This window comes from Fulmarus glacialis, unplaced genomic scaffold, assembly GCF_000690835.1.
Source record: "Fulmarus glacialis isolate BGI_N327 unplaced genomic scaffold, ASM69083v1 scaffold20658, whole genome shotgun sequence".
Classification (NCBI taxonomy): domain Eukaryota; kingdom Metazoa; phylum Chordata; class Aves; order Procellariiformes; family Procellariidae; genus Fulmarus; species Fulmarus glacialis.
The window spans coordinates 1-12,547 of NW_009226593.1; the positions used below are offsets into that span (position 1 = coordinate 1).

At 41.9% G+C, this 12,547-nt stretch overlaps 1 protein-coding gene across 1 annotated transcript; it reads left to right on the top strand.

Annotated features, from left to right (window-relative positions):
- The first annotated feature begins 4,035 nt into the window (after positions 1-4,035).
- LOC104080462 lies at positions 4,036-9,867 on the top strand. Its single transcript, XM_009582861.1, has one exon. The coding sequence runs from the start codon at positions 4,036-4,038 to the stop codon at positions 9,865-9,867; it is 5,832 nt and encodes a 1,943-aa protein (XP_009581156.1).
- The last annotated feature ends 2,680 nt before the right edge of the window (positions 9,868-12,547 follow it).

The following is a 12,547-nucleotide window of genomic DNA, read 5'->3' on the forward strand; positions in this document are numbered from 1 at the left end:
CCTAAACACAAACCAGGCAGTGCTGTCCTAATAAACATCTTAGTAACTGGGCAGTACTCTTAAATTGTTCCAGGATAATTCGAACTTGCCACAATATATTTTGAAGGTGGAAGAGGATAACTACAGGTATTAAAAATTAATCAGTAAATTTGCAATGTGCTCCAAACAAGCAATTTCTCAGTAATTATTTATGCAAAACAAACACTTCAGACATATAAAGATTTAACTCATTGTTATTTGATGTTGTAACTGGAAGGATAGCATTCATACGGTCAGTATGTTAAGGCCTTGAACTTGCAAATCCTTAATTGTGTGCTTAACTTCTAAGACAAGGGAAAAGTTCCCTTTGATAATTCTTGAGTGCAGTGGGATACTTGCATATTTCAGTTACATATGCACCTAGGTCTTTGCATGACTGCCTTTTTTTTTTTTAACATATCATCAATTACATGCAGCAATTATTCCTAGCAAAATTACTCTTTCTGCCCTAAGCTTACACGAACTATGAGGAACTCTAATGTTCTTTCATGCTTTGTCATTTGCATGTTTTGTTTTAAATATTCCCCTACAGTATTAATTTTTCCCTTAATAATATCAAGCTAGTTCAGATTACAAACAAAAGAGATCAAGTAACCACAAAAGAGAACACATTTTATTTTCCTGTATTTAAAAAACCCCAACTTTCAGGGTCATAGCTTTATGTTGATCGTATTGAATGGGTTGTCTGAAAATACATGCTCCCTGCAGGTAATTATTGATTGCTAATACATTTTCATGTAGATTTTTACTGAGGGGAATTATCTTCAGCATGTGGTGTCATTTCCCTGTAGTGTTATTCTTTTTAAAAAGAGTGGAAGATAATGGGACTAGGTGTGACCTTAAGAGGACATCTAGTCCATCCTTCTGCTGTAAAGCAGGATCAACTGTGCTTAAGTCATTCCCAACAGATGTTTGACTAACACCAGCAGTGTCTTGCCGACAGAGAAGCAAGATCACAAAAAATGAAAAGGAAGATGTAGGATATGTTCCCTATAGCTTTCCTTGTTACCTACATCAGAAGGAGAAACATAAATGGAGATATCCAAACAGGTCAGTCTGGACGTATCTTACTATGACTTGGAACTTAAACCTTTCAATTCTCTGTTATGTCCTGAATAAAACATTGAAGCAAGCTGAAGTAGCACAGATGATGAATGTGTACTACTTCATTCTAAAAGTGATAGTTTAAGTTGCTGTCACAGCATGTGCCAGCACTGTCATTTTAATTCTGTTCAGCATGCATTAATTACAAAGTTGTCCCAATTCCTTCATCTATCCCTGAGTAAAATGAACATGTTTTCAGCATTATCGAACACCAGAAAAATCGTTCTAGTTGATTCGTAATGCTGAATAGCTTAGTTCATAGGATTGTCATCTGCCCTTGAACCTGCTAAGTCACAGGTTTACTACTATGACTCTTTACAAAGTTGCTACCAGCATGGCAGTAGATAGTTCACGGGTTTAGCAATTGTATTCAAGAAAAGTTAACCACTTCAGACATGTTTGGAACTGTTTCATATTTAATAGCTGGAAATAGATGTAATGTAACAAAGAAGCAGTATCTGTAAAGATCTTAGAGAAATTCCAGTCAGCCGAAATCTGTAAAATGCAAATATATAATGATGTATGGTATGTATGATGAACATTACCAATGTTTCAATCCCAGATTTATTACCATGCTTTTCCTAACTCAGTTGACAAATGGGATTAACAACAAGTAAAGAATCAGAGGTTAAAGATGAGTGATAAGGAGAAACTGTAATTGTAGGTGGTGTTTTCTACTTTTACCAAAACTCAGTTTCACAGAGGTTAGAGAGCTTCACACGCCCCAACCGCACCCACGTTTGTTCTTCCCCTGAACACCATACCTCTGACAGGAGCATGCTTCCAGGTTGAAGAACCCTAGGCACACAACTGCTAATGAGCAATTTAATCAGTAAGAAGATAAACCTGCAATGCGAACAAAAAGCTGGAATGACAATTGACTCCCACTTTTCCATCCCCTCCCCAATTCAGTGTTGTGGTTTCTGCCCCTCCTCTTCTAATTAAGAGTCCCTGAGTGCAAAATTAATGTCAAATTATAAAGTCTATTCTTTCCTTAGGGAAAGCCTCCTGGCATCTCCTTGTTGTTTGTTCGTGTCCCATCATGCCCCACGTTGTCAGTGATCCAACAAATACCAGATATTGCATTGCCACCTGTGTGGTTCCCAGTGTCAGTGTTACATGGATAGGTGTTTTCAGTGTGCTAGGAAAAGAAAAACTTTTGAGCAAAAGAATTTATAGAAGTTCAAATAAAATGTATTAGTTAATGTATTAGTAAATGTACAAACTGATACCAAGCATTGCTGAAACTTGGTTAAACTATAAATTAATTGTATGGTATAGATATTTTACCTTAGATTTGAGGCTTACCCTAAATATAGGCAAGTTTCAATAGCTCTTTAAAGACTAGTTCATTTTCCATTGTAATGACTGAAGAAGGTTTTTAGGGTCTAAGACAGGCTCACATTCAGTTTTACATGCAGCCCTCTCATAAAGAAGCTGTTGCATTGGGCAGTCCTCAGTATAAGAAGGGATTTTAACCCCACCTGGAAGTGCATTTTGTGTACTGTAGCACAGCCCAAGAGCATGGGACTTCAATGCTGCTTCGACAGTTACTGAAAGGGCAGTGGTTGCATAAACACAGACCTAAACTGCAGGGACCTGAGAGCTGGTCACTGACTCACTTTTCATTCATTTTGTGCATAAAACTTGGGCAGAGAAGGGGCGAGAGGCTTCTCAGATTTCTGGAGATTACTTAAAATCCAATCTATGCTCGGCCTTACAGAAGGTGTTTTAAGCATTTTTTAACTCCAGTCTGTAGGGCACTTTGAATTTCTGAAATGTAGCCTGTTACTGCTAAGCTGTGGCAAAGCATGGGCTCACCATGCACGAACTCTCGCCGTGCAGCTGTGGAACTAGAGCACACTGCCGTCACACTGACCTCCGAGCATTTGACAACGTGTCATCTGTGTATCTTGCTTTGGATGGGGGGGTGGGAGATTTTTTATTTCATGTTAAAAGTAAATGATGCCCCTTGCTCCTAGGTACAATTCCATGTTCAGTTTTGAATTGATCTTTCACTCCGTGTTCCCTAAGGCAATGAAAATATTCCCAGGCTTCCCAGGGGAGGTGAGGGAGAGAACAAGGTTAACCTATTCCATCACCTACAAAGCTAGGTATGGAAAGTGAAGTCCACACAGTACACATGAAAAATATTAAAAATAACTTCTCCTTCTCTGCAGCTAGGGCACCCACATCATCTCTGCTTCCATTTATTCTATCTTATCTCTAATGGGTGGGGAGAGAGATCATACAAATGGTTATAGCTTGTATGCACTGAAATCAAGCACTGCAATAAAATGACCTCATAGGGCGTGTATCATTGTATGGCAGGGTGAGACCCTTGACCTTTTGGTGAGAATCAACTCTGCTGATTAGTTGGAGACAACATTCAACAGATGGGCCCTTCCTAATCTTCTATTACACAATAAAAGTATAGCCAGATAACAGCAGTTACTGTGGATTGCATGGCCTTTAGCTTTGCACAAAATAGAAGCAGATATGACAAACCTTTCTTTGAGGTACTAGTGGTTTTTCCAGTATTTTTGTCACTTTTTCCCATGTTGCTCCCTTAGTCTGTTAACGGTTGGACTTGATGATCTTAGAGGTCTTTTCCAACCTTAATGATTCTATGATTCTATGTGTGTCCCCTCTCCCCATGCTTAACTAAGACAGATTTTGGAATGCTTAAAATGCATGCCATGCGCATGGTGGCTGTCAGGTAGGACTGGGGACATATTTTCCAGAGTAATGAGCATTTAAATCACTGTAATGTGTGTCTGATGGTTTAGCTTCTGAAAGCAGATTATCAGCTTCTCAGTGCATGTACTGCATGGCTTTGAAACGTCAATAGCACGAATTGTTTTTATTCTTTGCTTCATTTTCTTTATTGACATGAAACAAATAAACATTTCCATTGTTGGCAGCATCAGTAATGAAGGCATCAGTAGCTACAGTGCTGAAGATTTATCCAACACAATTTCAAGCATGGTGTCTTCAGAGGTGACAGGACAGAAGAGTATCTTGCAAGAACACAGAGGACAAACAGCCTCTGATTTCTTAAAGCAGGCTGCAGAAGCAAGAGAGAAAAGTCTGCCTACCTCAATGCCTTTTGCATACTGTGCTAAAGAACATGTCACAGCAGATCTTACAAGCAACAATGACAAGCTACCAACCTCAAATTGCAGTGAAGCAGTACCATCCCCAGGTCCAGTGAATGACAAAGAAGAGGGAATAGCACATGCCATATCTGTGGACAGAGGCCCAAAATGTGACAATATTGCTGCCACTTCTATGAAAAACAGCGAGAATGATCCCAGAAAAGCAAGCCTGGAGCCCAGCCCTCCTGCAGCAATTACAGAAATGCAAGGAGTCACACAAATGAGTTTGAGTGAATTAGGATCACTCTGGCAGAGTGAACAGCTGGGTGGCATGAGGGAACCACATGTCAGCACGCTTCCCCAGGGTAAAGAAGCAGGAGATTATTTTACTGCTCAGAAGGCCAAGCAGGAGCGAGGAGTTTTGGAAGTAGGTCAGCCGCAGACTGTAATGCAGCAAGGTAGACAGAACACAGATGGTGGAGAGGGTCTGCTAATGAAAAAGGAAACCTTAATCCTAAATTATCCAGCAACAGGAGGCTCAGACAGTGAAAAATTTGGAGCAATTGTGAATGCTCAGGGCTTCGCTGAGATCAGTGAAGTCTGTAATCTACAGATGGGAGCTGTAACAACAGCTAAAGGGGATGAGGCAAACCCAGCTCTATCTGGAAGCAAAGGGGAACCGTCAGAAGCCTGTACTTTAATGTCAGAGTTGCCTTCTAACCCTCCAAATCTCTTCCTGGTACCAAAGCCTGAAGAGCCTTCAAGGGAATATGTGCCTGGAAATGACTCTGAAGATCCAACGAGGAGTGAAGCAATGAAAACAGCCTCTGAAAAAAATGAACCCATTTTTCAAAGAGACCTTCAAAAGGAGGATGAGCTTGTTAGTGCTGAGCATTTCGGTGTGCCTTTATCATTTAAGCGAGAGGAAGAAGAAAAATCAGCTGTCACAACTGAAAGCCCAAAAGATGAAGCCAAAAGCAATGAAATTATAAAAGCTGATGATGTGTCTAGAGAAAGCACTACACTTTCTGAAACAGAAAGCATTATCAATCCCACCAAGGAAAACTCCCTGGTAGATAAAAGATTATTACTGGAAGAATATGCATTAAGTACTTCTCTGAGCAGATCCACAGAGCTGAATCAAAAAGCAACCGAGGCGAATGTAACAGGAGAAAAAACCAAGATCAGAACAGAGGAGGCACGAGTGACAGAAACCAGTGAATTACCTGAGGGGTCAAGTGGGGCAGAAAGACAACTATTGAACTCTGTTAGTAGCTACCACCAGGACGCGGAAAATATCCATTTGGGACACAATCCTGAAGAAGTCAGTCTTTGTGAAAAGACTTCAACAGGTGACCTAAGGGAAGAAGCTGGGGAAAAGCCTCTGAATTTAGACAGTAACTTTAAATCGCCTAAAGACAATTCACACTCTCTTGGTTGTAAACCTGAACAACAAATGAGTAAAGAGAAAACAGCTGCTACAGCTGACCTGGAGAATAAGCTCGTGGCTTCCCCACAGTTTCCAAGGGAAGAATGCCCACTGGGTTTTGATTGCTTTAACACTGAAACAGAAGACAAGACTTTGAGCCAGTCAGGTTGTAACAGGACTGAAAAGGTTTGTTTAGCCGGTGCACACAGTTCACCGCTTCTCCATTCTGAGAACAATAATATTAGGCAGAGTAAGCAGGATGAAAGGGAAAAGGCTTTTGCTAGAGAAACTGTGTTAGAATCTGAATGCAAAATTGAAAGTCGAGAAAAGCCTGAGAGCTATAGCAAGTCAGAAGAAAGTGCAAAAATGTCCAAATCAAAACTCGAGCTCCAGGGCTTAAATGAGTTGGCAGGGAGCATGGATCGCATGGCTGTACAAACTGAGGAGGCCTCACGGGTTTCGGAAGCCAAAGAACAGATCGGTCACATCTCTGAAGTGCCTCACGGCAATCCAGAGCAAGGACCTGCAGCTGCAGCTGCACAAAGCAGTGCCATGGATGGTAAAGAAAATGAGGGTATTCAACAAGAGAAGCACCAAACTGCAATGAAAAGTTTCATGGAGGACAAAGATTTGGCACTGAAAAGTGAATGCAAATCGGATGTGCTGATGCAAGCTCAGCAGGAGCAAGTGGCTGCAGAAAGTCACAGAAATCCGCAGATGGCTTGTTCAGAAACCTCCCAAGCTGTAGTCGGTATTTCAGGGCTCACTCCTCTGCAAGTTCACGTGGAGGAAGGGGGCGACAGCCACGTCAGTGAAAACAGCTATCCCTCCGAGAGTGACACGGGCAGCTCTTCTGAGGCCCTGGAGTGCAGCATCAGAGAATTGCAGAAAAATGCAGATGTTCCAACTGCTCTTCCCCAAGCAGAGCAAATTGAGAAGTCAGTGTCTGTTGCTGGTGACAGTGGCTGGATTTCAGATATAGGGCTCGAACAACAGAAGCAGCAAAACAGTTTGACAACTGTCGCAAGAGCAGACGATCAGGAACACAAAGAAAGGGCTCTAAAACCTGAACAGTCATTGGACCTAAATAATCACAGCAACATAGCAGAAATACCTCTAAGCATTTCAAACCACCTTAACAAAGAATCTTCTGTGCTAGGTCCAGCATCGATCCAATGTGACTCTGACACAGCAAAAGAAAAGGACAAGGACAAAAGCAGTGCTGTGGTGTCAGAGGATATGTGCAGCAGCAAACATGGGCAAAATATTTCTGGTGTGACCATGCTTAATTTGCAAGATTGCAACGAGCAAAACAAAACCGATCTCAAGGCAGGAGAAAACTGCCGCAGTAAGCAAAACTCAAACAAGCCCGAGCAGGATAATAATTCTTTGATCTCAGCTAGTCAGCATGAAGCAGCATGTCATAGCGATACATTTTCTAAAGAATCTGACAAGAATGAACAGCTAGGCAGTGTATGCGGGATAAAGGATAATACTGGTGAAAGCCGTGCTGCTGCTATAAATGCTCTTCCAGGGACACAGAATTCAGCAAGTGCTACTAACATATCAGAGGCTTTGCCAAGTGATACAGAAATAGCACATACTTCTGATAATTCTGAGAAAAATGATCCTCAAATATCTCATCCAGAAACTCAAGGAAAAGTGCCATTAATGGCAAAAAACTCTGAAAAGATTGAAGGTCTGACTGCTGATGGGGAAATCATCCGGAGAGATGGAAACATGGAGATAAGTTGTGAGGACAGTGCTTCTGTCACAGAAACAAACAATATGAAAACTGATAAAACCCCAGGGGCACAAGAATCTCCTTCACCGTTACAGGCACATGGGGAACTAATTCCCACTGATAAGTCATATAAATCCAGCTGCATTCAAAAGACACCAGAGGAGCCTGGTTATTGTCAAGCAAATTTTACAGCTCTCTCTACACGGACCTCTGCACTCAGCCATCCTGGCCAGCAACCTGGAAACAATATAAACAATGGTACTGGAGGGGAATTACTAAATAATGAGCTGGAAGTTGTAGCATGCCAAAATGCCTTAGAAGGTAACTCTAATTTGCAGATTGCTGCAGGTTCTCAGGTGTCTGCGCACTTATGTCCTTCACGCAGGGTAAGCGCAGGTAAAACAGCAAATTCAGAAAACAGCTCTGCAGCGAGTATGTGTGTGAATAAAAAAGATGTTCCAGACCAAAATTCTCAGAGTGATGGAGACAGAAGTTTAGCCCTGCCAGAGACTTTAAATGTGGGGCAGAGTACTGGAAACTTATCGCAGTTCAATTCTGAGAAACTGGAGAAAGAGATATCTGCAATTAAATCCAAAGAAAGAAAAAGTGAGGTAAACTTCAAAGAGCAGCGAAGTGACAGTTCAGCAGAGTCTCTGTTAGCTCTCCCTACTCTAGAAGGGAAGCTGCTGAGCCTTTCATCTGTTGGTAAACAAGAAGGCTGTAATGAGGAAATTGCAACCAATATCTGCATAGATGACAAGTACGGTAAGATCTTAGAGAAACCTGGGAATTCAGAAAAAATGGAAGAGCTTTCAAAAGAGAATAATAACGTAACCAGGGCAGAGATCAGTATTTCCGAGCAGTCTGCAGAGAACTCTGGAAGGGAGCATGAGGCTCTGACCTGCAGCTCTCTGGACATTGGCTCCAGTCTCCCAGACTTTAGGGAGCATCTCAGCCAGATATTTAAAAAAACTGTCCACAGCACTCTGAGCACTGAATTACCCCAACTTTTGTCTGAAAATCATGCAGGCTTCAAGCAGAGTCCAGTGGCCAAGGATACAGCAGAACTGTGTGGTGCTGAGAACTTTTCAGAATCAAACAAGGCGGGCAAAGAAACTCCCGAGAGCACCTCAGAAGCAGAGGGGCAAGAGTTGTCTTTAGCTACGGAGTCTTCCTGCAAAGCTGCCAAGGGCAAATCTCTGCAACCAGAAAACACAGTGGCAGAGCTGCCACCAGCGAGTCTCCAGGACATTGAAAAAAATAGCCTGCCCGGTAGCTGTTTAGAAGTGGTCTCTAGATTGGAGGGCATTACACCGGCGGAACGTGCTCTGGAAAATCTGCAAAAGCCACACAAAACCACTGAGCATCCAGAGGGCAGTGAGATGGAAAGAAAGGAAGGTGTGTGTGCTAGTGGCGTTGATCCTGAATCACTAATAAGCTTAGAGATAAAGAAGCAAGGACCGGCTTCATTTTATGGGGCAGCAGCTGAGAACTTCCCTGCATATGCTGACAGTAAGCAACAACCCACTATAGCTGTTATCTCTACAGGCGATGTACAGAAGAGGGACTTAGAAGATGCTGCTACCGCAGAGGGAAATAACTTAATTACAGAGTGTAATGCAGAACCAGTTTCATCTGAAGAGGATGTAAGTCTTCCTACTGAACAGTGCCAGGATCCTAAGCCAAATGAACTGGAGAAAAGTGAGTACGGTGATCCAGACATTGCCAAGAGCATCTCTGACATGGCAGCTTCCACACTTGTCCCGGGAGGATCTTACAATCATGAAAAATTGCCAGACAATTTTAATGTGTCACCTGGGGAAAATCAGGAGACACACGTTCGCAGCAATTTTTTGCATGACATTAAGTCTCAGAATGACATGCAGATGATACCGGATGATCCAGTAAATAGGAAATGCTTGGAAACATTGGAAAATTCGCAAGATGCACAGCAAGAAAAGAAAGTGGCTGTGCATGGGTTGATAGATTACTTAAAAAATGAAATAAGCCAGGATAATTGCTTGCAAACTGACTCTAAACTAGAATCTATGACTGAGGGAGATGTAAAAGAGAACAGTGACACAGTGTTAAGCACAGCAAAGATAGGTAACGAAAAAACTGGAGACATCCCTGAAACAGGTACTGCAAGGATGTTAGTCACTGGTGAAGGTGACTTAGCTATAAACACGAGCACTGAAGAGCAGGAGACAGACCTGTACAAAAATCACTCTCCAACCATTCCTGTGATGGAGCAGGGTGAGCATTCTGCATGTACAGATCTCACTGTTGCTGAAAATCAGCCAAGCAAGATGAATTCAGAACATGAAAGCTCACTTCAGGATGCCAAAAGAAAGCTATCACCGCTTGCATTAACTGAGCCTAAGAACCTTGACCTCAATGAACTTCAAGACATGGCTGTGGCAGGATTACCTACTGAAAGGTATTTACTTTAAATTACTATGTGAAATGGTTGTCAGGACCGCGGGGCTTGATAGGGATACAATTTTCAAGGCAGATACCCATTGTCTGGGCGGTTTAAGAGGGCATGGCACTTACTCTGTTCTTAAATTTCTATTACATTTCTGTTGCTTCTAAATGTGGACTATGTGGAAGAAATTTGAAATAATTTGTAAGGGCAGAGGGGTCCTAAAAGCTGAGGAGCACAATTCTTGCCTGTTCCATCTACTGGTCCAGATTCCTGCCTTTACCTGTGTGGATTTACTTACGCTTCCCAGTGTTCACATCTCGTAGTCTGAAGTTAGGCAAACAAATAGCACTTCCTAGCCTTAAGTTAGTAGGCTTTTGCCTAAGTTTTGGTGACCCAGTTAAATGAGACCTGCAGCATTCACATGGTGGTTCACAGTATTTAAAAACAAGCCTACAGTATAACCCAATTACTCACACTGTTAGTTGTCTAGGCCTCCCTCTTATCCTCCCATATAATATAATTGTATTGACAGTGCCTTTGATCATTGTGTTATTCAGTGTTTCTAATGACATGGAGTTGTTTCAGATGTGAATTCTTCTTAGCTGGGATTTGTGGAGCCTAAGAGCTGTTGGTTTTATTTTCCAAACCTAGCAGTAACTGCTTTAATAAAGTTAAGACTCTTTTTTGTGAGTTTCTACTTTGCTGTCTGAATTCTCAGTTTGATGTGCAGTTAATTTAAAAGAACTATGATCTTCGAACAGGTGCTTTCCCTTTAACTAATCATGTCACTGTTCCTCTGTAACCTCAGCAACTTTCTTGCATGCTGCCCCTCTCCTTCCCATGCTGGAGGAGGCAGCTATAGCTGTAACTGCTAAGAGACAACAGAAGAGCAGAAAGGTACAGTGAAAAGCTGAACTATTTCAGATAACATCAATGAATGGTCTCATAGATGGAATCTTTCTAAGTACTACCAAAAAATTAGATGATACTAACCGAATAAGGAAGGAAAGCGTTTCAGTGCCACATTCCTTAAAGGTTAAAATGATAAAACCACATTGTAAGTGAAAGTACCTGAAGTGTTTCTGTTGTTGTGAAAATGTGGGGTAGTTCTTCGTGTTGTATGTGAGTCTGGGACCCAGACTGAACATGATCTAATTGTGTGAGCAAAATGTACATTAGAAGAGTATTAGAAGTGTTGAGTCTGAACAGCTATATGACTTTCTCTTTAAGGATCTGTCTATAAAATGACAAGGAAATTAGACCCTGTTATTTCTCTCTAGCTCCTTTCCTTTCTTTTTGTTTCCCTTTATATGATGGGAAGCTTCACAGTGGGTAGCTTTGAAATTACCAAACAAATTGCTGGCATGGCCTGGTTCAGAAGCCTTAAGGGACTATGGGGCAGTACATGCACATATCTACGCATGTGTTTTATATCAGGGCGGGTATTACACTTTAAATAAATACCTGTGGCAAGCAGGGCAGGGTTCTTGAAACAGCTGCTGGCAATTCATGGAGTAGTTGCTTAATACTTGCATATGCTTTAAGAATTCATTATCACCTGTTTTTCCAGCGTGAGGGTTTGTATCAACAGGCAGCTGCTACTTTGGGACTGCAGCTGTAAGTGGTGTCACACACATACCAAGTGTGCATACGCACGCAGGAGATACTGTGTGCAGAGCCGTACGCGATTGCAGTATTGTAGACACAAACACTGGGGACTCTCAGAGGTAGAGAGGAGTCTCTGCTTTTGATCAGGCTTGTTTCTTAGAGGAATACGCATTTATAATATAAAAGAGAAGTAGAAAGCATTAGTTGAGCTGGCTGGTCTGTCTTCAGTGGGTCCAACACGGTTTTCCTCAGAGCTTAAAACTGGTTTTGTATAGTTGAATTTCAAGCTGTATTCCATACCCTGTGTACTCTGGTCACAACACCTGTTGCTGCAGAGTGGTTTCCAGTTGTTTATTGCCCTATAATCCTTACAGAGGATAAACTACTAGAGCCATGCAAAAAAAGGTGCACATTTCTAAGAGCTGAATGTGGGGATTTGGGCCTGATGGAAAGAACTCCAAGGAGAAAGAATCCTCCCCAGCTCTCAAAATAAGTAGTAGTAAGAAGTATATTATATTTAGGAGAAGGAAATGGCATGTTCTGAATTATTTCAGCATTGTTTTCTCCCCCCTTCCACTGCTTCTGTATAGCTCCATCTCTTACAAGATCTCTTATGTTGAAACCCCACTGAATTGTGGGTGAGAGGGCAAAGTTGTGTGGTCTGACTTTTAAATCCTTGTTAGGATTTCTTCCTGCAGAGGAAATAGAGGAATTTCTTTCCTTCATGGCTATGGCACTGGGAGGAGGGTGGTCTTGTGATGAATGGTAGATCCAAGAAGTGTCTGCAGTGACTCCTGCCCCCACCTCCTTTAGGAGTGGGACAGTGGTCAACTAATAAGAAGAGCTTTTGTGTCTGAAGGCAATAGTATAGCACCAGTAACTTCCTTTCAAATCTTCAGTAAAAAGGACAATTATTTTGTGAAAGGAGGTTGTGGCTGAAGCATTAGCCCCACTTTCGTGTGGAAGTGCAGCTGTGCTATTAGCAGAAGTAGGGAAGGGTTGGATTTTGGCAAACCTGTCTGTCAGCACTGAAAAGGAGTAAAAAAATAACCCTTTCTTTGATGGTTTTGACATTTTTATCTCTCTACCAAATCCGT

Excerpts from the sequence above, each read along its gene's own strand:
- LOC104080462 (XM_009582861.1), top strand. The coding sequence starts at position 4,036 with ATGAAACAAATAAACATTTCCATTGTTGGCAGCATCAGTAATGAAGGC.